The sequence below is a fragment of the Hyla sarda genome, chromosome 3 (assembly GCF_029499605.1).
Source record: "Hyla sarda isolate aHylSar1 chromosome 3, aHylSar1.hap1, whole genome shotgun sequence".
Classification (NCBI taxonomy): Eukaryota; Metazoa; Chordata; class Amphibia; order Anura; family Hylidae; genus Hyla; species Hyla sarda.
This window is the reverse complement of record NC_079191.1, coordinates 162,066,239-162,092,134: the sequence shown is the minus strand read 5'-3', so window position 1 is coordinate 162,092,134 and position 25,896 is coordinate 162,066,239. Positions and strand designations below refer to the sequence as shown.

Sequence of the window (25,896 nt, the reverse complement as noted above, 5' to 3'; positions counted from 1 at the left end):
TACCATATGGGGACTAAAAAAGTGTAAAATAAATGTAAAAAAAAAAAGTTTAAAAAAAATGTGAAAAAGCCCCTCCCCAATAAAGTTTTAAATCAACCATTTTCCTCATTTTAGTAAAAAAAAAAAAGGGGTAAAAAAATATAATGTTAATGATCTCCTATGCCAAACGGCGTAAACGTAAAAATGGTCAAATATGGTCATATCGCATTGGGGAAAAAAAATTTAATAAAAAGCGATCAAAAAGTCACATATACGCAGAAGTGGTACTAAAACAAATTACAGATCATGGTGCAAATAATTAGTCCTCACACATCCCTGAATATGAAAAAAATTAGAAACTTAGAGGTGGTCAAAATAGGGCAATTTTAAACATACTGATTTTGTAAAAAAAAGTTTTTAAAAGCAGTACAATAATAGAAATGTATGTAACCATGGGTATCATTTTAATCATATTGACCCATAGAATAAAGCAAACATGTAATTTTTACTGTAATGTGTACATAGTTTAAATTTGCTTACACAAATAATAATTTTTTGGGTTTACCATACATTTAACCCCTTAAGGACGCAGGACGTAAATGTACGTCCTGGTGAGGTGGTACTTAACGCACCAGGACGTACATTTACGTCCTAAGCATAACCGCGGGCATCGGAGCGATGCCCGTGTCATGCGCGGCTGATCCCGGCTGCTGTTCGCAGCCAGGGACCCGCCGGCAATGGCCGACGCCCGCGATCTCGCGGGCGTCCGCCATTAACCCCTCAGGTGCCGGGATCAATACAGATCCCGGCATCTGCGGCAGTTCGCGATTAAAATGAACGATCGGATCGCCCGCAGCGCTGCTGCGGGGATCCGATCATTCATAACGCCGCACGGAGGTCCCCTCACCTTCCTCCGTGTGGCTCCCGGCGTCTCCTGCTCTGGTCTGTGATCGAGCAGACCAGAGCAGGAGATGACCGATAATACTGATCTGTTCTATGTCCTATACATAGAACAGATCAGTATTAGCAATCATGGTATTGCTATGAATAGTCCCCTATGGGGACTATTCAAGTGTAAAAAAAAATGTAAAAAAATGTAAAAGTAAAAGTAAAAAAAAAGTGAAAAATCCCCTCCCCCAATAAAAAAGTAAAACGTCCGTTTTTTCCTATTTTACCCCCAAAAAGCGTAAAAAACATTTTTTATAGACATATTTGGTATCGCCGCGTGCGTAAATGTCCGAACTATTAAAATAAAATGTTAATGATCCCGTACGGTGAATGGCGTGAACGAAAAAAATTTTTTAAAGTCCAAAATTCCTACTTTTTTAATACATTTTATTAAAAAAAAATTATAAAAAATGTATTAAAAGTTTTTTATATGCAAATGTGGTATCAAAAAAAAGTACAGATCATGGCGCAAAAAATGAGCCCCCATACCGCCGCTTATACGGAAAAATAAAAAAGTTATAGGTCATCAAAATAAAGGGATTATAAATGTACTAATTTGGTTAAAAAGTTTGTGATTTTTTTTAAGCGCAACAATAATATAAAAGTATATAATAATGGGTATCATTTTAATCGTATTGACCCTCAGAATAAAGAACACACGTCATTTTTACCATAAATTGTACGGCGTGTAAACGAAACCTTCCAAAATTAGCAAAATTGCGTTTTTTGTTTTAATTTCCCCACAAAAATAGTGTTTTTTGGTTGCGCCATACATTTTATGATATAATGAGTTATGTCATTACAAAGGACAACTGGTCGCGCAAAAAACAAGCCCTCATACTAGTCTGTGGATGAAAATATAAAAGAGTTATGATTTTTAGAAGGCGAGGAGGAAAAAATGAAAACGTAAAAATTAAATTGTCTGAGTCCTTAAGGCCAAAATGGGCTGAGTCCTTAAGGGGTTAAAGGGGTATTCCTGGAATTTCTTTTATTTGACTATGCTACAGGGGCTGTAAAGTTAGTGTAGTTCATAATACAGTGTCTGAACCTGTATGTGACGGTTTTCTCACAATTATTCTGTGATTTTCACCCCAGTATTTCTTTTTAACAGCATACAAAATGACTGCTGTCTCAGGTTTTTCCCAGCTTGCAATGTGGTCGAGACCTGGGTGGAGAGAGCAATCTGCAACTAATGCAACAGCTGTAGGCATCCTGATTGAAGACCACAGGTCTGCAGCTCATTTATGTTTCAATGGGTGGGGTAGCTGATGTGTGGGAAGGAGGAAAATGGTATCATGGGATTTTTAGGCAAACAAGAAAACTGAAAACAGGAAATACAAGTTCACAAAAAGCTAGCCACAGTGTTATGGTAATCTCACAGCATAGCCATTTATCCCCAAGACAAGCACAGATCCTTCCTAAGCATGTCCATTACTGTCTGCCAGGTACGTACTAAAATCACCTTATGCTGAATAACCCCTTTAAGGGTAAAATGAGTGAAAACATTGCAAAGTACAACTGGTCACACAGAAAACAAGCCCTTATATTGGTCTGTAAATGGAAAAAATAAAAGAGTTATGGATTTTAGAAAGTGAGGAGGAAAACACAAAAATATAATTGGCTGTGTCCTTAAGGCCAAAATGGGATGTGTCCTTAACCCCTTAAGGACCAGAGGTTTTTCCGTTTTTGCACTTTAATTTTTTCCTCCTTATCTTTAAAAAATCATAACTCTTTCAATTTTGCACCTAAAAATCCATTTGATGGCTTATTTTTGCACCACCAATTTTAGTTTGTAATGAAATCAGTCATTTTACCCAAAAATCTACAGTGAAATGGAAAAAAAATAATTGTGAGACAAAATAGAAAAAAAAAAACGCCATTTTGTAACTTTTGGGGCTTCTGTTTCTATGCAGTACATTTTTCGGTAAAAATGACAGCTTCTTTTTATTCTGTAGGTCCATACAATTAAAATGATACCCTATTTATATAGGTTTGATTTTTTCGTACTTCTGAAAAAAAATCATAACTACATGCAGGAAAATGTATACGTTTAAAATTGTCATCTTCTGACCCCTATAACTTTTTTATTTTTCCGCATATGGGGCAGTATGAGGGCTCATTTTTTTTTTGAAGTTTTTGGCGGTACCATTTTAGTATTGATTGAACTTGTTGATCGCTTTTTATTCATTTTTTCATTATATAAAAAGTGACCAAAAATACACTATTTTGGACTTTGGACTTTTTGTTTGTGAGTCATTGACCGTGCGGTTTAATTAATGATATATTTTTATAATTCGGACAATTTCGCACGCTGCAATACCTCATATTTATTTTTATTTACAGTTTTTTTTTATGGGAAAAGGGGGGTGATTCAAACTTTTATTAGGGAAGGGGTTAAATTATCTTTATTCACTTTTTTTTTTTTGCAGTGTTATAGCTCCCATAGGGGGCTATAGCACTGCACACACTGATCTTTTTAATTGATCACTGGTCGTGGCCCCGTGTTACAGAAAGGGAAAGGACTCAGGACGTACCGGTACGTCCTTGGTCCTTAAGAGGTTAAGGCCAAAATGTGCTGTGTCTTTAAGGGGTTAAAAGATGAGGAGGAAAAAATTAGAAATCACCGCATCCTCAAGGGATTAATTTTGGTTTGAGGTTCCCTGAGGGACTCATTATCAAGTCCCCAAAATGTCTAGAGCTGCATCTGGGAGCCGCAACCACAAAATGCTTCAAACTACCTTAAAGTTTCTGACTTGGTGAGAGCCGGCTATTCCTTCACAATTAAATCTTGAGATTCCCTGTTGCCAGCATCAACCAATGAAGAGACAAACACATTCCCCAGCATCAGCATCCAGTGAGAAGACAAACATTTGCCAGTATCAGTCTCCTCATTGGTAGATGACGCTGAGCTGCCTGGCGCCAATGCACATGAGGGCCCCATAATCCTCTATTACCCTGGGGCCCCATGAGTTAGAGGTCCAACCCTGTTTGTTTTTATGACTGGTGAGGTTCTTATTGTTCAGACCTGTACATAGGGGATAATGTTTTAAGATGGGAGTGCTCTTTTAAAGGGGTTGCACATAATTAGGGTCTAATCCACTGTCTGTGTTTGGTTTACAGTTTACCTCTATTAAAGAGAATATTTCCAGCAGACTATTTTTCTAATCTCAGAATAAAGCACAACTAACAGAACGAATAATGCATTAATCAAAAACTATATAGGTTATGTTTGCAAGTGACTAACTTACTTGTCAGACAGACCAATACTGTCACTCCCACGTCCTGAATGAGGTACTGATACAGACCCACTGATTTCAGTTGCTGCAAGAGAAGAATTGTTTACTAAATTGATATGGTCAAATAAATGCTATCAGCTAGAATTATAATATTCAATAATGTATGTCTTAGCAAGTAATATCCTATTACAAATCCAGGCAACTTAAGTTACCTTGTTGGCATATACCACAGTAAATTATAACTGTGCTTTAATTTTACAAACAGATTATAATAACAATAGCAAATATTGCTAGTTCATAGTAAAAACAAACATAAAGCGACTTACCCAGTAAAGTAGGAGCAAACATATAAATTGTATCATAGCATACAGAGTTACATATTTGAAGACAGCGAAAGAACTGACCAGTGCAGCCCGACCTTCCCTATATAATATAGAAACATATCAATTCATTATTTTAGTACAATGCAAAAACCTAGACAAATCTGAAATTGAGGATACATATAAAGGAAAAACTGAGACATTTCGTCTTTTCAAATCTATTCCTGCTTTGTACTAGCTAATTGCAATTAAAAACCTGAACATGTGAACACAGCCTTCCTCCGTCTCTTCATGCATAAGTAATCTCAGCTTCCATTGAACAATGAGGGCTTGTGGTGGGAAATATAAACTTATAGCCCTGTAAGTTCATATTGGCCACCAGAAGCCCTCATTGGTCAATCAGTGATGACCAATGAGGGCAGCCAGTGGGCAATATGAATTAACAAGTTACCGTATACTTTACACACAGTATCCTGCGCTGCCTGCAGCTGTCAGTCCTATTCCCCACTTGCCTTTGCATTGCTTTCTGCTACCTTCAGACAGGACTACAACTCCCAGCATGTGCTGACACTAAGGACATGCTGGGAGTTTTAGTCTTGTCCACATTTAGCGGGGAGCAATGCAGATACAAGCTGGGTTTAGGGGCTCAATAATAATGTTATCAAACAGCGCAATGTACATGTTTGATAAATGCCCGTGGGTACCACCGGTCTCACACCATACAAAGGTGCAGATAGGTATACATTTTCTTCCTGAATTTTCATAAAAATCTATTTGTTTAGCACATTACTATTGAGCCCCTCAGCCCCGCATTCCTCTGCATTACTTCCTGCTAAATATAGACAAGACTACAACTCCCAGAATGTCCTCAGTGTCAGGACACGCTGGGAGTTGTAGTCCTGTCTGTAGGTAGCAGGGAGTGATGCAGAAGTGAGTGGGAAATAGGGTCTGACAGCCGCAGTGACAGCGGCGGCTCTGTAGGGGCGGGCGGCTGGAGGGAGTGCAGGATACTGTGTGTAAAGTATACGGCCACTTGTAAAGGTATATTACCCGCTGGCTGCCCTCATTGGTCACCACCGATTGACCAATGAGGGCTTCTGGCATCCAATATTTCATTGGTCAATTGAAGGCAACCAATGAGGGCTTTGGACCAGGAAATATGAATTTACTAGTAGGGACTAAGTTTTCAGCAGCCCGGCCGGCAGGGTTGCCAAGCGGCATGCCACCCATTTCCTCTACTTTCAAGTTATGATGGCAGTGAGTCTGAGGAGTGAGACCCGATGCCATTGATCCCTCAGCAGCTGGACTACTACTCTTATCATGGAACATAGTCTGTTCCATGATAGAAGTAGCAAAGCACTGAGGGAAATTTAAAGTACCTAAAAGAAAAAGTTTAAAAAGTCATTAAAACACATACATTACACATACAAATCCATTGATTACAAAAAATAAATGATTAAATCAGACATTAAAAACCAGACATTTTCACAATTTTTATATTATCAGCCGCTATTAATCCCCTGCCCGCTCCCGATAATTGTTCCCTGCTTTAAAAAAAAATTGTTAAAAAAATTATAATATTCAATCCCTACAAATTCCTGCATCCCTACTGTATAATTTTTATTTTAATAGTATCCTACAGAATTCCTAAAAAATGCCCAAAGGAAAACACTGACAAAGGGGCAATAAAAGCAATTTCCACACAAAGGGCAAAGTGCCAGAAAAAATGCCAAAACACAGGGAAAATCTGTGGCAGTTTTTGTGGCATTTTTTGCTGCCCCAAAAAAATGCCAGCAAAAAACAAGTGGAAACTTAGCCTAAGCCTGATTATAAAGTCTCCCTTTTCTGGGACCCCCAGGTACCAGCTATAATCTGTGGGGAAACCTGGCAGTACATTCTCACTTTTCTATATTTAGAAACACTATTTAACCCCTTAAAGGGGTACTCGGGCCCTAGACATCTTATCGCTCTGAAGATCGCTCCGTGTCTGATGACTCACGATACAGGGACCAGATTATCATGATGTACCAGCTCCGTCCACCCTCAATGCAAGTATATGGGAGGGGGCATGGTGGCTGTCACGCCCCCTCCCATAGGCTTGCATTTAGGGGGTGGGGCATGACATCAAAAGGGGGTGGAGTCATGACATCACGATACTCCGGCCCCTGTATCGTGAGTCATCAGACACGGAGCAATCTTCGCTCCTTGAACCTGAGGACAAGTGGGTGCAGCAGGGAGAACGCGGGGGTCCCCAGCGGTGGGACCCCCGCTATCAGACATCTTATCCCCTATCCTTTAGATAGGGGATAAGATTTCTAGGGCTGGAGTACCCCTTTAAGGAGGTTTTATTTTTGCATTTTAGTTTTATATTTTTATCCACAGACAAGTATGATGGATTGTTTTTTACGCGACAAGATGTCCTTTGTAATGACATCACTCATTTTACCATAAAATGTATGGCATTAAAAAAAAAAAAAAAAAACTATTTGTGTGGGGAAATTGAAAAGGAAACCGCAATATTGAAAAATTTGGAAAGTTTTGTTTTCACGCTGTACAATTTACGGTAAAAATGACATGTTTTCCTTATTCTGTGGGTCAATACAATTAAAATGATACCCATGATTACATACTTTTCTTTTATTGTACCTCTTTAAAAAATCTCAAACTTTTTAACCAAATTAGGGCTCATTTTTTGTGCCGTGATCTGTACTTTTTATTGATACCACATTTGCATACATAAAAGTTTTAATACGTTTTATACATTTTTTTAATATGATGTGATAAAAAAGCAGCAATTTGGGATTTTTTTTATTAATGTTTACGCCAATTAACTATACTAGATCATTAGCATTATATTTTGATAGTTCTGACATTTACGCACGCGGCAATACCAAATATGTTAGTTGTAATTTTTTTTATTTTAATTTTTTTTTACACTTTTTAGGGGTAAAATGGGAAAAAGGGACAATTTCCATTTTTATTGGTGGAGGGGATTTTTTTTTACATTTTTTAAACTTTTTTTAACTTGTTTTTTTAACTTTTGTTTACACTTTTTATGTCCACATAGGGGACTATTTATAGCAATCACTTGATTGCTAATACTGTAGAGCAATATGCATAGGGCATAGCACTGATCAGTATTATCAATGATCTTTTGCTCTGGTCTGCTTGATCTCAGACCAGAGCAAAAGAGCCCTGGAGATGGACGGAGGCAGGTGTGGGGACCTCCGTCCACCAGTATGGAGGATGGGATCCCTGCGGCAGTGCAGCAGGCGATCCGATTATCCATTTTTCTGACCGCACTGCCGCAGATGCTGTGATCTGTATTGATCATGGCATCTGAGGGGCTAATGGCAGACATAAGCAGGATCACTCATGTTTGCTATTACCAGCGGGTACCTGACTGCTGATAGCAGCCAGGACCTGCTGTGCATTATGCGAGCACCACTCTGGTGCCCGCGGTCATGTACAGGACGTAAATGTACATCCTGGTGCGTTAAGTACAACCGCACCAGGACATACATTTATGTCCTGCGTGGTTAAGGGGTTAAGTTGGTGAAGTTCTGGTGCATGCTCCAAAGTTTGAACCAGGCCTCTTTAAAATACAGTGATCCCTCAACTTACAATGGCCTTAAAACACAATAGTTTCAACATACTATGGTCTTTTCTGGACCATTGTAACTTGAAACCAGACTCAACATACAATTCTACAGACAGTCCAGATCTGTGAAACGTTTCAATACAAGGAAGAACTGACCAATCAGAATGGGCATTTTACTGGTAAAACACCTGTATTACTGAAGTGCCTGCACTGAATGCATGTCTGGTAGCGCCCCCTACAGTACAGGGAGGTACTACATGTGCCAGGGATAGCTGTTCTTTTGGACACAGGATGAGGGCGGCTCCATGTTTGGGACACTGTGTATACTGTACAGGACCCTGAAGAAGCTCCTGTCCTCTACATAGACATAGATTTACAGTTCCAAGCAGCTCTTTTTTACTTTTATATGTAAGGACTTGCTTTATCTGTATTAGTTATCTACTTATTTTTCTTTAATCCTCACATTTTCCTATTTTTAGATGACATTTTGGTGGTTTCAGAACCAATTACCAGGTTTCATGGTCTCAGACTCTGAACATACAATGGTTTCAACATACAATGGTTGTCCTGGAACCAATTAATATTGTAACTTGAGAGACCATTGTACTTTCACTTCCATAGAAGAAAGCAGCACTCCAGAAATAAGTATTTGCGTTGCGTTTAATATCTTAATAAGAATCAGCAATGTTTTAACAAGGCTTTAAGAAAGACACTGCCATAAAGTTGAAACATTACTGATAAACATTTGTATAACAAACACAATAAAATATTTTTTTCTGGAATACTGCTTGCTTCCCTGTAGTGCCACTACATGAGAAATGAAACATTTCACAGTGCTCACCAAAATCAATAGCTCATGATAAAGGGGTTATCCTGGAATAGAAAAACAGATAATTTCTTTCAAAAACAGCACCATGTCTTCCACTTTGGGTGTGGTTTTACAACTTGGCTCCATTCACTTCACTGGAACTGAGCTGCAGAACCACACCCAACCTGGAGACAGACTGGGAGCAGTTTTTGAAATAAATGATCTCTGTTTTTCAATTCCTGGATAACCCCTTTAACCCATTTTTTTTTTATTTCAATGTAGCTGTGAGACCTTTAATACCTTGTGTTTTACTGGTATTTTGCTGGACAAGCTAACATTTTTAAATATAGGAACCATTTTGGGTTACAGATATTTTACTTAATTTTTGTTAATTTTATTTTCAGAGGAAACGCAAAAAAAAAAAAATATAAAAAAAAGCCAAAAGCAGCACTTCCAAGGTTTACTACTAAGATTTCTAAAAAGTCACCTTAGCATTCCAACAGTAAATAAAGTTGTGTTTTGGTAAATATGGTTGTTTCCTGGTACTTAAATGGGCACTCTCATTAAAACAAATTTTTTGCTATTGCACTCCTTATGGTAAATAAAACATATTTCTAATATACTTAGTTTTTTTTTTTTTAAAATGAAGTTTTATTTGTGCTTAAAAAAGCTTATCTTATACACAGACTTTGGACTGAAGTCCAAACACAGAAAGTGCAGCCTAGAGTGCTGAGGGGGGTGCGTCCAACCTACAGCATATGGCAGTTAAGTGTGAGAGGAGCTATAATTTGTGAGAGGAGCTATAATTTTATATTTATCATAATGAGGGGAATAGCAAAAATTTGTTTTAATGAGAGTCACCCTTTGAGGACCAAGGGCGTACCTGTACTCCCTGTGGTTTTCCGGTCACCTTCCGACCAATAACAGCTGGCAGTGGGAGGGTTAATGCCCCCCTTCCTCCGCTCTGCCCACACGCCCACGGAAGTCTGTGAGCAGAGCGGAGCTAATGAGGCAGAGACACCCCCCCACCCCCCCCACGTGGCATTCGTGTCCTTCTGGCACTTGTTAGTTTTGGGACAGTCATCAAATAACGTAGTTAGGGACAGGTAGTAAAAAAAAAAGTGTAAAATTTTTTTTTTGTCGCAGCTGACCCCATGGTTAGTGCTCGGGGTCTGCAGCACCTTTAGTTGTGATCTGCCCCCCATGGTCTGCCCTCCCCACCAGGGAGCTGCGGTCTGCCCCCCCACATGTTTTTTCGGGGTGCAGGACATTTTTTTGGCCCACTAACAGTGTGTGATCGTGGATTGCATGCCATTATCTAGTGTGGGCACACACATACACATATCATTTTTACTGTAAAGTGTACAGCATGAAAACAACGCCCCCCCCCCCCCCCCAAATTGTGATTTTTATTTAAATTTCCTTACTCAAAAAATATTTTTGGGGGTTTACCAAACATTTATGGGTAAAATGAGTGATGTCATTACAAAGTACAATTGGTCGCGCAAAAAAACAAGCCCTCATATGGGTCTGTGAATGGAAATATAACATTTTATAGATCTATGGATTCTGGATTTTAGAAGGCAAGGTGGAAAAAATGAAAGTGCAAATATAAAATTGGCTGTGTCCTTAAAGGAGTAGTCCAGTGGTGACTCAGTGGTGAGCAACTTATCCCCTATCCTAAGGATAGGGGATAAGTTGCAGATCGCGGGGGGTCCGACCGCTGGGGCCCCCTGCGATCTCCTGTACGGAGCCCCGACAGCCCGCGGGAAGGGGGCGTGTCGACATCCACACGAGGCGGCGGCCGACACGCCCCCTCAATACAACTTTATGGCAGAGCCGAAGCGCTGCCTTCGGCAATCTCCGGCTCTGCCATAGAGATGTATTGAGGGGGCGTGTCGGCCGCCGCCTCGTGCGGGGGTCGACACCCGCTATCTGGGCCAAGAGCCGGGGCCCCGTACAGAGAGATCGCAGGGGGCCACAGCGGTCAGACCCCCCACGATCTCAAACTTATCCCCTATCCTTAGGATAGGGGATAAGTTTTTCACCACTAGACTACCCCTTTAAGGGCAAAATGGGCTGTGTTCACCTGGTAATGCATACCTATAGCAACATCATAATTTGCTATTTTATGTTGTCAATGCTTCTTGCACATTTTGATACATGTTTTAAAAGTGTCCAATTATCTGTATAATTTAGTTGGATGTCTTAATGTCTAAAGAGCCCCTAGATGTGTTCTAAAAATTGTATTATATTTGTCCCTGCAAGATGGTGCTTGCATCCTGTACACACCCTGCTAAACCAAAACTAGCTAGCAACCTTAAATATATCATTGTAAGGAGGGAGCATGTCAGACAAATAAAGACCAACCGATCCCTCAAGTTATCGGTTATGATGAAACCTGCTTATTGGCTATTATAAAAGTTGCTCTTGGCATCAGTTTACCTTTTACCAGTTACTAGGCTCTATCATTTTAGTAGATTATTCTTTTTTAAGCTGTCTTTTAAATAAAATAGATTGGAGCTAGGTAAGTGAAACTACTGCACTATTAGCTTTATAAATCATCCTTTTCAATCAACTCTTAAAGGGGTTATCCAGGAAAAAACTTTTTTTTATATATCAACTGGCTCCAGAAAGTTAAACAAATTTGTAAATTACTTCTATTAAAAAATCTTAATCATTTCAGTACTTATGAGCTGCTGAAGTTGAGTTGTTATTTTCTGTCTAACTGCTCTCTGATGGCACGTGTCTTGGGAGCTGTCTAGAGTAGAAGCAAATTCCCATAGCAAACCTCTTCTACTCTGTGCAGTTCCTGAGACAAGCAGATATGTCAGCAGAGAGCACTGTTTCCAGACAGATACGGACCACTCAACTTCAGTAGCTGACAATTACTGGAAGGATTAAGATCTTTTAATAGAAGTATTTTACAAATCTGTTTAACTTTCTGGAGCCAGTTGATATAATATTTTTTTTTTCCCTGGAATATCCCTTTAAAGCCATTGAGTTATTATTTCACCACTCCTGATTTTACATTGTTAGGTTATAAAACTATTCTCACTGTAATACAAAAGACAGGGTAAGGCCGTGACATCTCATTTCTTTTTGCCAAAAGAATCATAGTTCTGAGAATGTATTTAGGTGAACTATAACTGGCTATTGACGATGTACATGTCATAAACACCTGCTAAATATTTAAAATTTCATAGGCTGGGTTCACACCAGGTGTTTGCAATACAGTTCCTGTATCAGGTTTTTGATGAAAGCCGAATTCCTCAACACCGGACTAAAGTGTATCAAACTGTGTGTACAAATTTTTACCCGTATACAGTTTGAAAAACTATGTCTGGTTGCATCCATATTTTACGAAAAGAAAAATGTATACGTTTTTAACTTTTCACTTCATTATGAATAAAGTTTTGCTTGTTTGATTTAAATTAAAAGAACAAAACTTTTGGTGTGCACTGCGCATGTGCAAAGTAAAAAAACGGTTGGTGCAAACTGGATGGAACTATGCGCACATACGGTTCTGTACAGTTCCCATTGTTAAAAAAGACTGTATATGGTTTCAATACAGTTTTTCACCCGGACCAAAAACCATTGTAGGCTACAGTTTTGGATACGTGAAAAGAACAGATAAAACCGTACAAAAAGCAAAATGGACACAACCGGAAGCATCGTTTGGTTTTCAATAGAGAGTCAATGCATACGGTTTTCAATATGGTTTTATACTGTTTTCAAATTGAAAATGTATACGGGAACTGTATTGCAAAAATGTGGTGTGAACCCAGCCTTAGGGTAAACCAAGTGTAAGTCATGGGAACAATATGCAAAATATGTCCAAGATAACAATACAGACAATCACTTACTTAATGAGCTCAGGAACGCATTGAATATTTGCTGTTTGAGATGTGAAAGGTGAAGCCACAGATGCCTCTTGCTCAGACAGAGAAATCCCAGCATGTGCCACTTTTAAAGCCTAAAAGATCAAACATAACCTTTGAAATAGATTTTTGGTAAATTCTAAATCATATACAGAAAGTATGGTGCTACAATGAAATCAACCACTAAGCATAGAGGGTGGATAAATAAAAACTGTTGAATTTGCTCATAGCAGCCAAATAGAGGGTCAGTTTTCATTTCTTAAAGAGATCTGGTAAAATGGAAGCTGAACTGTGATTGGTTGCGGTGGGCAAATCAGGAAACAGGGAAAATCTGTGAAATATTTATTTGGGTGATTTACATGTGTTATGTGAGATGATCTTATGTCAAAAAATGTTATATTGAGCTTCAAATAATAAAAATAATTAAGAAATAAAAAACATAATAATACTATCCACATTTTATTATTGCTGTTATTATTCTTATTATTATTCTTATTATTATTATTATTATTATTATTATTATTATTAATAATAATAATAATAATAATAATAATAATAATCTGCAGAGCAGATCCCTGCCTTGTGACTGCATTACTGACTAATATTTCACACTAAAACACAAAATAAAGCATTATACAGCACAAAGCAAACATTGTGCAGTGGGCTGACCTGCAGTACTGTGTGGGGGGATTCTTCTGCTCTTTAGATCCCGGCAGTGTGACTGTACTAGCAAGCCCAGCCATAGAAAGATTTCACAAAAAACATTGTCGCAGTTAAAATTTTTGTCCTGCTGACCTGCAGTAGTCTAGTCTACCACTGCCTGCTGTCCACTGGATACTACAGCAACTACCAGTCCACTGTTGCTTGCTGTCTGCTGGCCACTACAACTATTAATTGTCAGCCACTGCCTCATGTCCACTGGCTACTCAGTTCTTACCAGTCCATAACTTCCTGCTGTACACTGGCAACAACAATAACTTGTTCACCACCTCCTGCTCTCCTATGGCTACATCAACTACTACTGCCATCACTTGGCCACCACTGGCCTAGAAATAGTTGTGTCTTCACTTGTCAGCCACAAAACCTGTTGCACCTTCCAAGAAGGGAGAATTTCTGGAATGCTTGGAAAAAGCTTTCGATACATCTGTGTACATTTTATCACCAACAGGCATTTGCCAACAAATCAATACGTTAAGCAATTTTGTTTTAAGTTAAAAAACATTCAAAATTTGCTAATGCAGTGTGTTTTTAAGCAACCTGTTAGTTATCATGGATTATCACATGTAGCCATAACTTTGACATTAACTTGGCCATTAAAGGGGTACTCCGGTGCTAAGACATCTTATCCCCTATCTGCCGCTGGGGAACCCCGTGATCTTGCACGCAGCACCCCGTTAGAATCAGTCCCTGGAACACGTTCGCTCCGTGTCACTGCCCCGCCCCCGTGTGACGTCACACTCTGCCCCCTGAATGCAAGCCTATGTGAGGGGGCGTGGCAGCTGTCACGCCCCCTCACATAGGCTTGCATTGAGAGGCAGAGCGTGTCATCTCACAGGAGCGGGGCAGTGACGTCACAATCGCCAGTAATCAGACCCGGAGCAAACGTGTTCCGGGGACTGATTCTAACGTGGTGCTGCGTGCAAGATCACGGGGGTCCCCAGAGGCGGGACCCCCGCGATCAGGCATCTCATCCCCTATCCTTGGATAGGGGATAAGATGTCTTAGCGCTGGAGTACCCCTTTAAATAGGCACTGTAAGATCCAAAAACTTTTATATGTTGTTGCTAATAGAAATTTCAAGTAGAAACACGGGCCTAATGAAAATTAAAAGAAAGTAGGCAGATGGGCCTAATGAAAATTAAAAGAAAGTAGGAACACGGGCCTAATGAAAATTTAAAGAAAGTAGGCACACGGGCCTTTTGTAATATGGTTGTTTAAAAAATCGGAATAATTAATAAAGAAAAGGGCTTCTGAAAATCCCACCAGTAGGGGTCCCCGACACTAACCAGTCATGTAGCAGCATTAGCTTGTCCATGGGTCATAGACAAGAGATGACTCATGGACAAGGCTGCATGAACAGAGACACTAATCACCTCCCACCTCTTATTTTCATGAACCAAACCTTTTTGAAATGTTCTGCAAACGTTTGCTCAACTCAAACTATTGCTATTTTTATTATCAGCTATTTTGAATATTTATGGAATCAAACATATGAAAAAAGTATTCCATAATAAGATTAGAACTTTCAAAGTGTTCTGCAAATCAAAATAGCAAATGCAAATATTATGATTACTCACTCCACAGTCATTGGCTCCATCTCCGCACATTGCCACATAGTAACTGTAAAAGAGTGTTATGTGGACAGTTATTTTATATTATGCTTTTATTCCTTCAATGGGCCAGAAAATACATAGGATTTCAAGTAAATATATTCTTTGCTATTGTGTTACATTAATGTAAATACTTTTATATAATGTAAATACATAGTTTATACTAAAATGGTAATGCTACTGATCGTAGTCCCCTGTAAAACTCTGTCAATGTAATCTAACAATCTTTTGCACCATGCTGATTCAAAATATAAAGTATACCTCCAGTAGAGTACATTCACATGGCTGAATGTCCATGTAGAATTCCGCAGGAATATTCCACATGGACATTCGGCTGCAGCAGAGTACCATTGATTTCAATGGGATTGTGCTATACTGTTCACACGATGGAACTCTCACGTATTTGATGCATCCTGTTATTTAACTTACTCCATTTTTTGAAACTCTTCTATTAGATTGGATTTCTGGCCTGGAGACATTCTGGCAAAAATAGCACCGTTTAGCAACAACTATAGTGAAAAGGAATGAAAGAAAAAAAAAAGTTTTTACTCGATTGCAAAGTGGAAACATTAGTTATTGCAATTGCTGAGGTATTGCATTTGCAATGCGATGTGTATCTGCATTGACAAATGTTAAACAATGAAAGGGTGTGGTCACACATAAATAATCAATGGTTTTGCACCAAATCTGCTGCAGATTTTCTGCTGTGGAAATTCTTCTAGGTCAATTCCGCAGTGGAAGACCTACAAGTGGAATTTCCAAAGCAGAGAACCTGTATATGTTAAAGGTGTACTCCGCCCCTAGACATCTTATCCCCTATCCAAAGGCCTGCATTAAGCCCCCTCCCATAGACCTGCATTAAGGGGACAGGCTGTGATGTCAGGAGGGGAGGAGCTGTGACGTCACGATGCTCCAGCCCCTGTATCACCCGTCAGTACGCACAGAGCAAGTTTGTTCTGTGCAGTAATGAAAGTGGGGTGCTGCGGCCGAGATCCCGGGGGTCCCCAGCGGCGGGACCCCCGCGATCAGACTTCTTATGCTCTATCCTTTGGATAGGGGATAAGATGTTCTGGGGCGGAGTACTCCTTTAATGTACCCCTACAAACAGATAGTAGCAATTAATCTTACTGGAAAGAAACCTCTTCCGGATACAAAAAACACCCCAATGCTTTATACAATGTCTCTGTGATTATATGTAACTGTGTATGCAATAACATAGGTCCGTGTGCCTACTTTCTTTTCCCTTGAAAAAATTTACGTAAACAGATTTCTTTTTTTTATGTCTCCTTGTTATATTCCTTGTTATTTGACTTGAAATGAATTAACAGTGGTTTGCAGGCACAAAATCCTATCTAGTAAGATCAACTACTGTAGGGAGTTAAAATTCCTCTGCCATACAGCATATACTTTGTATTAGGTATAAGCCTGCCTCCTGGACAAGGAAGATAACAGGCTATCGGAACTACGGTATGGAGGATGGGTAAGTATCGTTATCATCAGTGGCACCGACACTCCGGAATTATACCAACAGGTTAAAGCGGGTAAACCTGATAGCAGTTTCCCTTTAAATTAAGCTTATGGCATCATTCTTATTATAATAAGTAGATAAGCAGATGCCCTTTGCCGCATAATATAAGTAAGAATTGAAATGGGCACTGTCAGATACAAAAACTTTTGACATGTTGTAAAGCATGTAAAACCAATAGGTTTTGCAATTGCTTTCATTAAAAAACTTTCAGTATTTCATACTGAAAAAGCCAGTCAAACAACTGCCCCCCCCCCCCCCCCCCGACTGCTTGGTCACATACTAGTCCTGATGTGTCCATGCGTCATCACCTATGTCATGGACACACTTCCTTGATTGACAGCTGTGAGTGCAGGGCTCACAGCTGGAGGAAAAATCCTCCCACTGTCAGCTTGTGTCCCGCTACTGTCAGTGAGGACAAGCTGGGAGTTGTAGTTTTGCTAACACTAGGGGAGATGTGAGCAGACAGCATACTAAGGGAGGGGGCGGAGACCTGCACAGTGAGGCCACGCCTGCTCCCTTTGAGAGGAATTCAGACTAGTGAGCTAAATTAAAAATGTAATAAAAAAACAGTGATATATTTAAAAAATATGTTTTTTTTTTTGTTGGATTTGACAGGTACGCTTTAAGTGTAATTAAAGTGTAACGTGAACAAACAGTTAAAGTTACTAGATTCTTAGAAACTCCTGTTTAGTACCTTTGGTAGTAGGCTGTAGAAGTGTTGTACGATAACCTGATAAGCTTTCCCAGTCATGGCAAAACAATAGCTGGTATTTTCTCGGGATTTATTAATATCAAAATCAACCACCTGATAGTAGAATACATTGTGGTCAGTCAAAAAATTAAAAAATAAAAGAAGTTGATTTGCATACAATTTGGAAAAGTTCTATTTTGGCATATTTACATGTAACGGAATTGACTACAAAGGTGAAAAAGGTATGACAACATTTTTTTATTTTTTATTCTGCATAGTTAGAAACAGAAGAATTTAGTGTAAATACATGCTTTTACAATGATTTTGTGGCATGGAAGTCAAGAGCAGACAATCAATGAAGAACTCAAAGTCCACAATGAATATGCAATGTTGCTGATTTATTTATTTATTTTTAGCAGAAAAGCTGTTGATCTGCAGATAAATCTGCAATTGTTGATTTAAGATATACAGATTTTTTGTTAACTCCTGTGCGGCTGCCATATGGCTATATAAATCGGTAGTTGATCAGGGAAATATGGAATGTAAACTTAGCATTTATATAAAATAGATGAAAAAGTCCCATCTAAACCAGTATTGTACCTATAAAAACTGCAGATTAAGGTTTCAAAAATAAACCCTAATAAAGGGGTCAGAATAGAACACTTTTAAGCATATTTCTTTTCTCTCTTTTTTTTTTTAAGTTCAAGTTTTAATCATACTGGCCATAAACTGAAACTGAAGGAATGAACATTAACCAAATCTTTAACCCCTTAAGGACAACAGCCCATTTTGGCCCCCTTAAGGACACAGCCACATTTATTTTTACATTTTCGTTTTTATCTCCTTGCTTTCTAAAAATCCTAACTCTTTTATATATATCCACATTACAGCTTGTTTTTTGCATAACCAGTTGTCCTTTGTAATGATGTCACTCATTTTACCATAAAATGTATGGCACAACAAAAAAACATTATTTGTGTGGGGAAATTGATAAGAAAACCGCAATTTTGCAAATTTTGGAAGGTTTTGTTTTCACTCTGTTTTCTTTGTTCTGTGGGTCAATACAATTAAAATGATACCTATGACTTGATACTTTTCTATTATTGTACCGCTTAAAAAATAATCTCAAACTTTTTAACCAAATTAGTATGTTTAAAATCCCTCTATTTTGACGAATGAGGGCTCATTTTTTGCACCGTGATCTGCACTTTTTATCACTACAATATTTGTGTACCGTATATACTCGAGTATAAGCCGACCCGAGTATAAGCTGAGACCCCTAATTTCAACCCAAAATCCCAGGAAAAGTTATTGACTCGAGTATAAGCCTAGGGTGGGAAATACATCATCCCCCCCTGTCATCATCCAGACCCGTCATTAACATCCTCATCATCATCCCCTTTTCATCATCCCATACATCCCCCCTTCATCATCCCCTTATCATCCCACACATCCCCCCTTCATCATCCCCTTATCATCCCACACATCCCCCCTTCATCATCCCCTTGTCATCATCCCACACATCCCCCCTTCATCATCCCCTTGTCATCATCCCACACATCCCCCCTTCATCATCCCCTTGTCATCATCCCACACATCCCCCCTTCATCATCCCCCCCCCTTCATCATCCTCTTGTCATCATCCCCCCCCCCCTTCATCATCCTCTTCTCATCATTCGCCCTCAGTGGTCTTCAACCTGCGGACCTCCAGAGGTTTCAAAACTACAACTCCCAGCAAGCCCGGGCAGCCATCGGCTGTCCGGGCTTGCTGGGAGTTGTAGTTTTGAAACCTCCAGAGGTCCGCAGGTTGAAGACCACTGCGGCCTTCGACATCATCCAGCCCCCTCTCACCCCCTTTAGTTCTGAGTACTCACCTCCGCTCGGCGCTGGTCCGGTCCTGCAGTGCTGTCCGGAGAGGAGGTGGTCCGGTGGCATAGTGGTTCCGGGCTGCTATCTTCACCAGGGGTGCCTCTTCTCCGTGCTTCCGGCCCGGAATAGAGGCGTTGCCTTGACAATGACGCAGAAGTACGTTGGCAATGAACCCACCTCTGCGTCGTTGTCAAGGCAACGTGACTATTCTGAGGCCGGGCCCGAAGCGCTTAGAAGAGGCCTCCCCGGTGAAGATAGCAGCCCGGAACCACTATGCCACCGGACCACCTCCTCTCCGGACAGCCCTGCAGGACCGGACCAGCGCCGAGCGGAGGTGAGTACTCAGAACTAAAGGGGGGTGAGAGGGGGCTGGATGATGTCGAAGGCCGCAGTGGTCTTCAACCTGCGGACCTCCGGAGGTTTCAAAACTACATCTCCCAGCAAGCCCGGACAGCCGATGGCTGCCCGGGCTTGCTGGGAGTTGTAGTTTTGAAACCTCTGGAGGTCCGCAGGTTGAAGACCACTGCGGGTGGGGGAGTTCACTCGAGTATAAGCCGAGGGGGGTGTTTTCAGCACGAAAAATCGTGCTGAAAAACTCGGCTTATACTCGAGTATATACGGTATATGAAACTTTTAAATCGTTTAAAATGTTTTTTTTTTTTTTATAAAATGCGACAAAAAAGCTGCAGTTTGGGATTTTTTTTTAACGTTTATGCTGTTCACTGTTGGGAATCATTAACATTATATTTTGATAGGAGAATTACGCTTGCGGCAATACCAATATGTTATTTATTTATTTATTTTACACTTTTTGGGGGTAAAATGGGAAAAAGGAACAATTAACATTTTTATTGGGGGAGGGGATTTTTCAAATTTTTTACTTTTTTTGTTTACATTTAACTTTTTTTTTACACTTTTTGTGTCCCATAGGAGACAATTTTTTGCAATCATTTGATTGCTAATTCTGTTCAGTGCTATGCACATGCATAGCACTGATCAGCGTTATTGGCGATCTTCTGCTCTGGTCTGCTTGATCTCAGACCAGAGCAGAAGCCCCCGGAACATGTCAGGAACTTTCCAGAGCAGGAGATGTTTGCTAGGGGGATATGCTTCTAATCTGGACAGTTCCTGACACGGACAGAGGTGTCAGCAGAGAGCACTGTTGTCAGACTGAAAAGAATGAAACAATTTTCTTTGTAGTATGCAGCAGCCGATAAGAACTGGAAAGCTTCAGATTTTGAAATGGAAGTCATTTACAAATCTGTTTAACTTTCTGGAGCCAGTTGAAAAACCTTTGTTTTCCACCTTTTTCCACCGGAGTTCCACTTTAAAGGCTACAAAAAGAGCCTTACTGAAACATGCATAGAGCCTCACTGAAAGATGCACAGAGCTTGATGTCTTCTATTTATCAAAGCGCTGCAACGATGTGAGGGCGTAAGTTGTCCCCAAGCAGCAATGTCATGCCTGCTGCAAAAAGCCCACTTCCTCATGCTGGGAGATTGCACTATGTGAGCAAGATTAACTCCTTGGGGACGGAGGGCGTATGCATACACCCTCGCGTCCCGTCACTTAAGGACGCCCTATGTATCCATACGCCCTCCGCATTTCCGATCACCGCCGCTCACCGGGTGGTGATCGGACCGGGATGACTGCTGATATCTATCAGCAGGCATCCCATGGCAATGCCTAGGGGGGTCCTGAGACCCCCCCATGTCAGCGATCGCGGCATATTGTTGGTCAATTCAGACCAGCGATTTGACCCCGATACGGGCTAATCGGGTCACTGGCGACCCAATCTCCCGGAAAATAAGCATGATCGGAGCTTTCAGAGACAGCTCCGACCAGCCTAAAGCATAGGAGCGAGGTGGCAGTGTTGCCACCCCCTCCTAACCCCTGCCATTGGTCGGTCAGGCTGACCTCCAATGGCAAGAGGGGGGCAGGGGGTTTAGAGTTCATTTCCCCCCGCTCTGCGCACCGATCGAAGTCGGGGCAGAGCGGGGGGAACACGTGCGGCAAGTGGGGGAGCATGGGCCGACTTACCCGGACCGGTGGAGGCATCCTGTAGCAGCGGTGGCGGCGGCGACGGCACTTTGAGTGGCCGGAAAGTGTGGCGGAGAAGGCTGCAGTGAAGATCGCGGTCAGTGATCTTCACTGTGGGCTTCTAAAAGCTGCAAAACTACAACTCCCAGCATGCCCACACAGCCAAAGGCTGCCTGGGCATGCTGGGAGTTGTAGTTTTGCAACATCTGGAGGGTCACAGTTTGGAGACCACTGTATAGTGGTCTCTAAACTGTGGTCCTCCAGATGTTGCAAAACTACAACTTTCAGCATGCACTGACTGTCTGGGCATGCTGGGTGTTGTAGTTTTGCAACATCTGAAGTGGCACAGTTTGGAGACCACTATATGATGGTCTCCAAACTGTAACCCTCCAGATGTTGCAAAACTATAACTCCCAGCATGGCCAGACAGTCAGGGATGCTGAGCGTGTAGTTCTGCAATATCTGGCTCTTCATATGTTGCAGAACTACAACTCTCAGCATGCCTGGACAGTCTGGGCATGCTCGGAGTTGTAGTTTTGCAACATCTGGAGGGCTACAGTTTGGAGGCCACTACTTAGCAGTCTCCAAACTGTTCTTCCCCAGTTGTTGCATAACTACAACTCCAAGCATGCCCAGACTGTCCAGGCATGTTGGGAGTTGTAGTTCTGCAACATCTGAAGCGCCAGATATTGCAGAACTACACGCCCAGCATCCCTGACTGTCTGGCCATGCTGGGAATTGTAGTTTGGCAACAGCTGTAGGCACACTGATTGGGAAACACTGAGCTAGAATATGTTTCCTAACTCAGTGGTTCTCCACCAGTGTGCCTACAGCTGTAGTAAAACTACAACTCCCAGAATGCACTGACAGAATGTACATGCTGGGAGTTGTAGTTTTGCAACAGCTGGAGGCACATTGGTTGGAATCACTGAGCTAGAGTCTGTTTTCTAACTCAGTGGTTCTCCACCAGTGTGCCTACAGCTGTAGTAAAACTACAACTCCCAGCATGTAAGGTCTGTCAGTGCATTCTGGGAGTTGTCATTTTGCCACAGCTGAAGGTTTGGGGCGCCCCCACATGTGAATGTACAGGGTACATTCACACGGGCGCGTTTACAGTGGGTTTCCTTCTACAAGTTTGAGCTGCGGCAGCTCCCAGTGGAAAACTTACTGTGAACCCCCGCCTGTGTGAATGTACCCTAAAAACACTTCACTACACTACACTAACAAATAATAAAAAGTAAAACACTACATATACACCCCCTTACACGTCCCCCCCCCCCAATAAAAATGAAAAATGTCTCATACGGCAGTGTTTCTTAAACAGAGCCTCCAGCTGTTGCAAAACCCCAACTCCCAGTATTGCTGGACAGCCATAGACTGTCCTGGCAGGCTGGGAGTCTTGCAACAGCTGGAGGCACCCTGTTTGGGAAACACTGCTGTAGGGTTTTACTGTAGGTAACCGGGTCCGCCCCTATTGCAAATTCCTTATTCAGGCCTCAAATGCGCAGGGCACGCTCTCACTTCAGAGCCCTGTCGTATTTCAAGGCAACAGTGTTGGGCCACATATGGGGTATTTCCGTAGTCGAGAGAAATTGCACTACAAATTTTGGGGGGATTTTTCTCCTTTTACCCCTTATGAAAAGGTAAATTTGGGTCTACACCAGAATGTTTGTGTAAAAAAATAAAACATTTTACACTAACATGCTGGTTTTGCCCAATACTTTTCATTTTCACAAGAGGTAAAAGGAGAAAATTACCCCCAAAATTTGTAACACAATTTCTTACGGAAATAGCCCATGTGTGTAAAATTCTCTGCGGGCGAACTACATGGCTCAGGAGTGAGAGAGCGCCATGTACATTTGAGGCCTAAATTGGTGATTTGCACAGGGGTGGCTGATCCTTACAGCGGGTCTGACATGAACGGAAAAAAAAAACACCCACATGTGACCCCAATTTGGAACCTACTCCCATCACGGAATGTAACAAGGGGTATAGTGAGCCTTAACACCCTTCAGGTCTTTGACAAATTTTCGTTAAAGTTGGTCATGAAAATGTAAAATTTGTTTTTTTTCCCCCTGAAATGCTGGCGTTACCCCAAATTTTTCATTTTCACAAGGGGTAATAGTAAAAAAAAGCCCCCCAAAATTTGTAACTCCATTTCTGGAGTGGAAGTAAAGTGCTCTGCGGGACAACTACAATGCCCAGGAGAGAAGGCGTGCCATTGGGCTTTTTGAGAGAATTAGGCTGGAATTGACGGCTATGTGTGTTTACAAAGCCCCCATGGTGCCAGAACAGTGGACCCCCTCCACATGTGACCCCATTTGGGAAATGACACCCCTCACGGAATGTAACAAGGGATCCAGTGAGCATTTACGCACCACAGGTGTCTGACAGATTTTTTGAACAGTCGTCCATAAAAATTAAAAATGTTATTTTTCATTTGCACAGCCCACTGTTCCAAAGATCTGTCAAATGCCAGTGGGGTATAAATGCTCACTGCACCCCTTATTAAGTTCTGTGAGGGGTGTAGTTTCCAAAATAGTATGCCATGTGTTTTTTTTTTTTTACTGTTCTGGCATCATGGGGGCTTCCTAAATGCGACATGCCCCCAAAAACCATTTCAGCAAAATTCATTCTCCAAAAGCCCAATGTTGCTCCTTCCCTTCTGAGCCCTCTAGTGCACACGCAGATCACTTTACATACACATATGAGGTATTTCCTTACTCAAGAGAAATGAGGTTACAAATTGTGTGGGACATTTTCTCCTATTACTCCTTGTGAAAATGAAAAGTTTGGGGTAACACCAGCATTTCAGCGTTAAAAATCAAATTTTTAATTTACACGTCCAACTTTAATGAAATTTTGTCAATCACCTGTGGGGTGTTAAGGCTCACTGTACCCCTTGTTATGTGCTTTGAGGGGTGTAATTTCCAAAATAGTATGCCATGTGGGTGTTTTTGTGCTGTTCTGGCACCATAGGGGCTTCCTAAATGTGACATGCCCCCCATAAACCATTTCAGCAAAATTTGCTTTCCTAAAGCCAAATGTGACTCCTTCTCTTCTGAGTATTGTAGTTCGCCCGCAGAGCATTTTACACCCTAACATGGGGTATTTCCATACTCAGAAGAGATGAAGTTACACATTTTGGGGGGCATTTCCTCCCATTACCCTTTGTAAAAATGGTAAATTTTGGAAAAAAAAACTGCACTTTAGTGAAAAAAGTTTTTTCTTCATTAAACACATCCGACTTTAACGAAAAGTCGTCCAACACCTGTGGGGTATTAAGGCTCACTGGACCCCTTGTTACGTGCCTTTATGGGTGTAGTTTCCAAAATAGCATGCCATGTGTTTTTTTTTTTTTTTTTGCTGTTCTGGCACCATAGGGGCTTCCTAAATGTGACATGCCCCCCAAAAACCATTTCAGAAAAATTCACTCTCCAAAATCCCACTGTCGCTCCTTCCCTTCTGTGCCCTATACTGCGCCCACCGAACACTTCACATACACATATGAGGTATTTCCTTACTCGAGAGAAATTGGGTTACAAATTTTGGGGGGCTTTTTCTCCTATTACCCCTTGTAAAAATTCACAAACTGGGTCTACAAGAACATGCGAGTGTTAAAAATGAATATTTTGAATTTTCTCCTTTACTTTGCTGCTATTCCTGTGAAACACCTAAAGGGTTAACACACTTTCTGAATATCATTTTGAATACTTTCAGGGGTGCAGTTTTTATAATGTGGTCATTTATGGGGTATTTCTAATATGAAGGCCCTTTAAATCCACTTCAAAACTGAACTGGTCCCTTAAATATTCTGATTTTGAAAATTTTGTGGAAAATTGCTGCTGAACTTTGAAGCCCTCTGATGTCTTCCAAAAGTAAAAACATGTCAAATTTATGATGCAAACATAAAGTAGACATATTGTATATGTGAATCAATATATAATTTATTTGGAATGTCTGTTTTCCTTACAAACAGAAAGCTTCAAAGTTCGAAAAATGCAAAATTTTCAATTTTTTCATGAAATATTGGAATTTGAAATGATGCAAGTATCGATAAAAATTTACCACTAACATGAAGTAGAATATGTCACAAAAAAACAATGTCGGAATCAGAATGAAAAGTAAAAACACCCCAGAGTTATTAATGCTTAAAGTGACAGTGGTCAGAATTGCAAAAAATGCTTCCGTCCCTAGGGTTATAATGGGCTCCGTCCCCAAGGAGTTAAAGGTATGATACACTTTTTTTTAAAGCTGTGACATTTTTTTTAAGGGTGGGAGGGGTGTTAGGAGTAGTTAGGGAACATAGCCTGAGTATGTTTAGAAAAGTTTCGTTGACAGTTACTTTCTAAAGGCACAATGGTGGAGATTCATCAAAACCTGTGTGGAGGAATGGTGGTGCAGTTGCCCATAGCAACCAATCAGATTGCTTTCATTTTTTAGAGGCCTATTTAAAAATAAAATAAGCCATCTGATTGGTTGTTATGGGAAACTGCACCACTCTTCTCCAACACCAGTTTTAATAAATCTTTCTCAATGAGGCTATGTTTACACACAGTATGTATTTTAGGCCTTATTTTTGTTATTTTATTGTTCACACAGTTTTTTAATCAGTGTTTTTCTTCTTTTTGTTTATCTTTTTATCTGTTTATGGCTCAAACTACTG

The 25,896-nt window shown here is 40.7% G+C and overlaps 1 protein-coding gene across 1 annotated transcript in view; it reads right to left on the bottom strand.

Annotated features, from left to right (window-relative positions):
* The window catches only part of LOC130360999 (probable cation-transporting ATPase 13A4), a 151,410-nt gene that overhangs the window by 24,637 nt on the left and 100,877 nt on the right, over nucleotides 1–25,896 (bottom strand). Inside the window, exons 20-25 of the mRNA XM_056563556.1 lie at nucleotides 17,325–17,435; nucleotides 15,532–15,611; nucleotides 15,070–15,112; nucleotides 12,759–12,868; nucleotides 4,490–4,586; nucleotides 4,176–4,248 (exon numbers count right to left, since the gene is read on the bottom strand). Of these exons, the coding sequence (XP_056419531.1) occupies nucleotides 4,176–4,248; nucleotides 4,490–4,586; nucleotides 12,759–12,868; nucleotides 15,070–15,112; nucleotides 15,532–15,611; nucleotides 17,325–17,435 (514 nt within the window). The remainder of the gene's footprint in view (nucleotides 1–4,175; nucleotides 4,249–4,489; nucleotides 4,587–12,758; nucleotides 12,869–15,069; nucleotides 15,113–15,531; nucleotides 15,612–17,324; nucleotides 17,436–25,896) is intronic.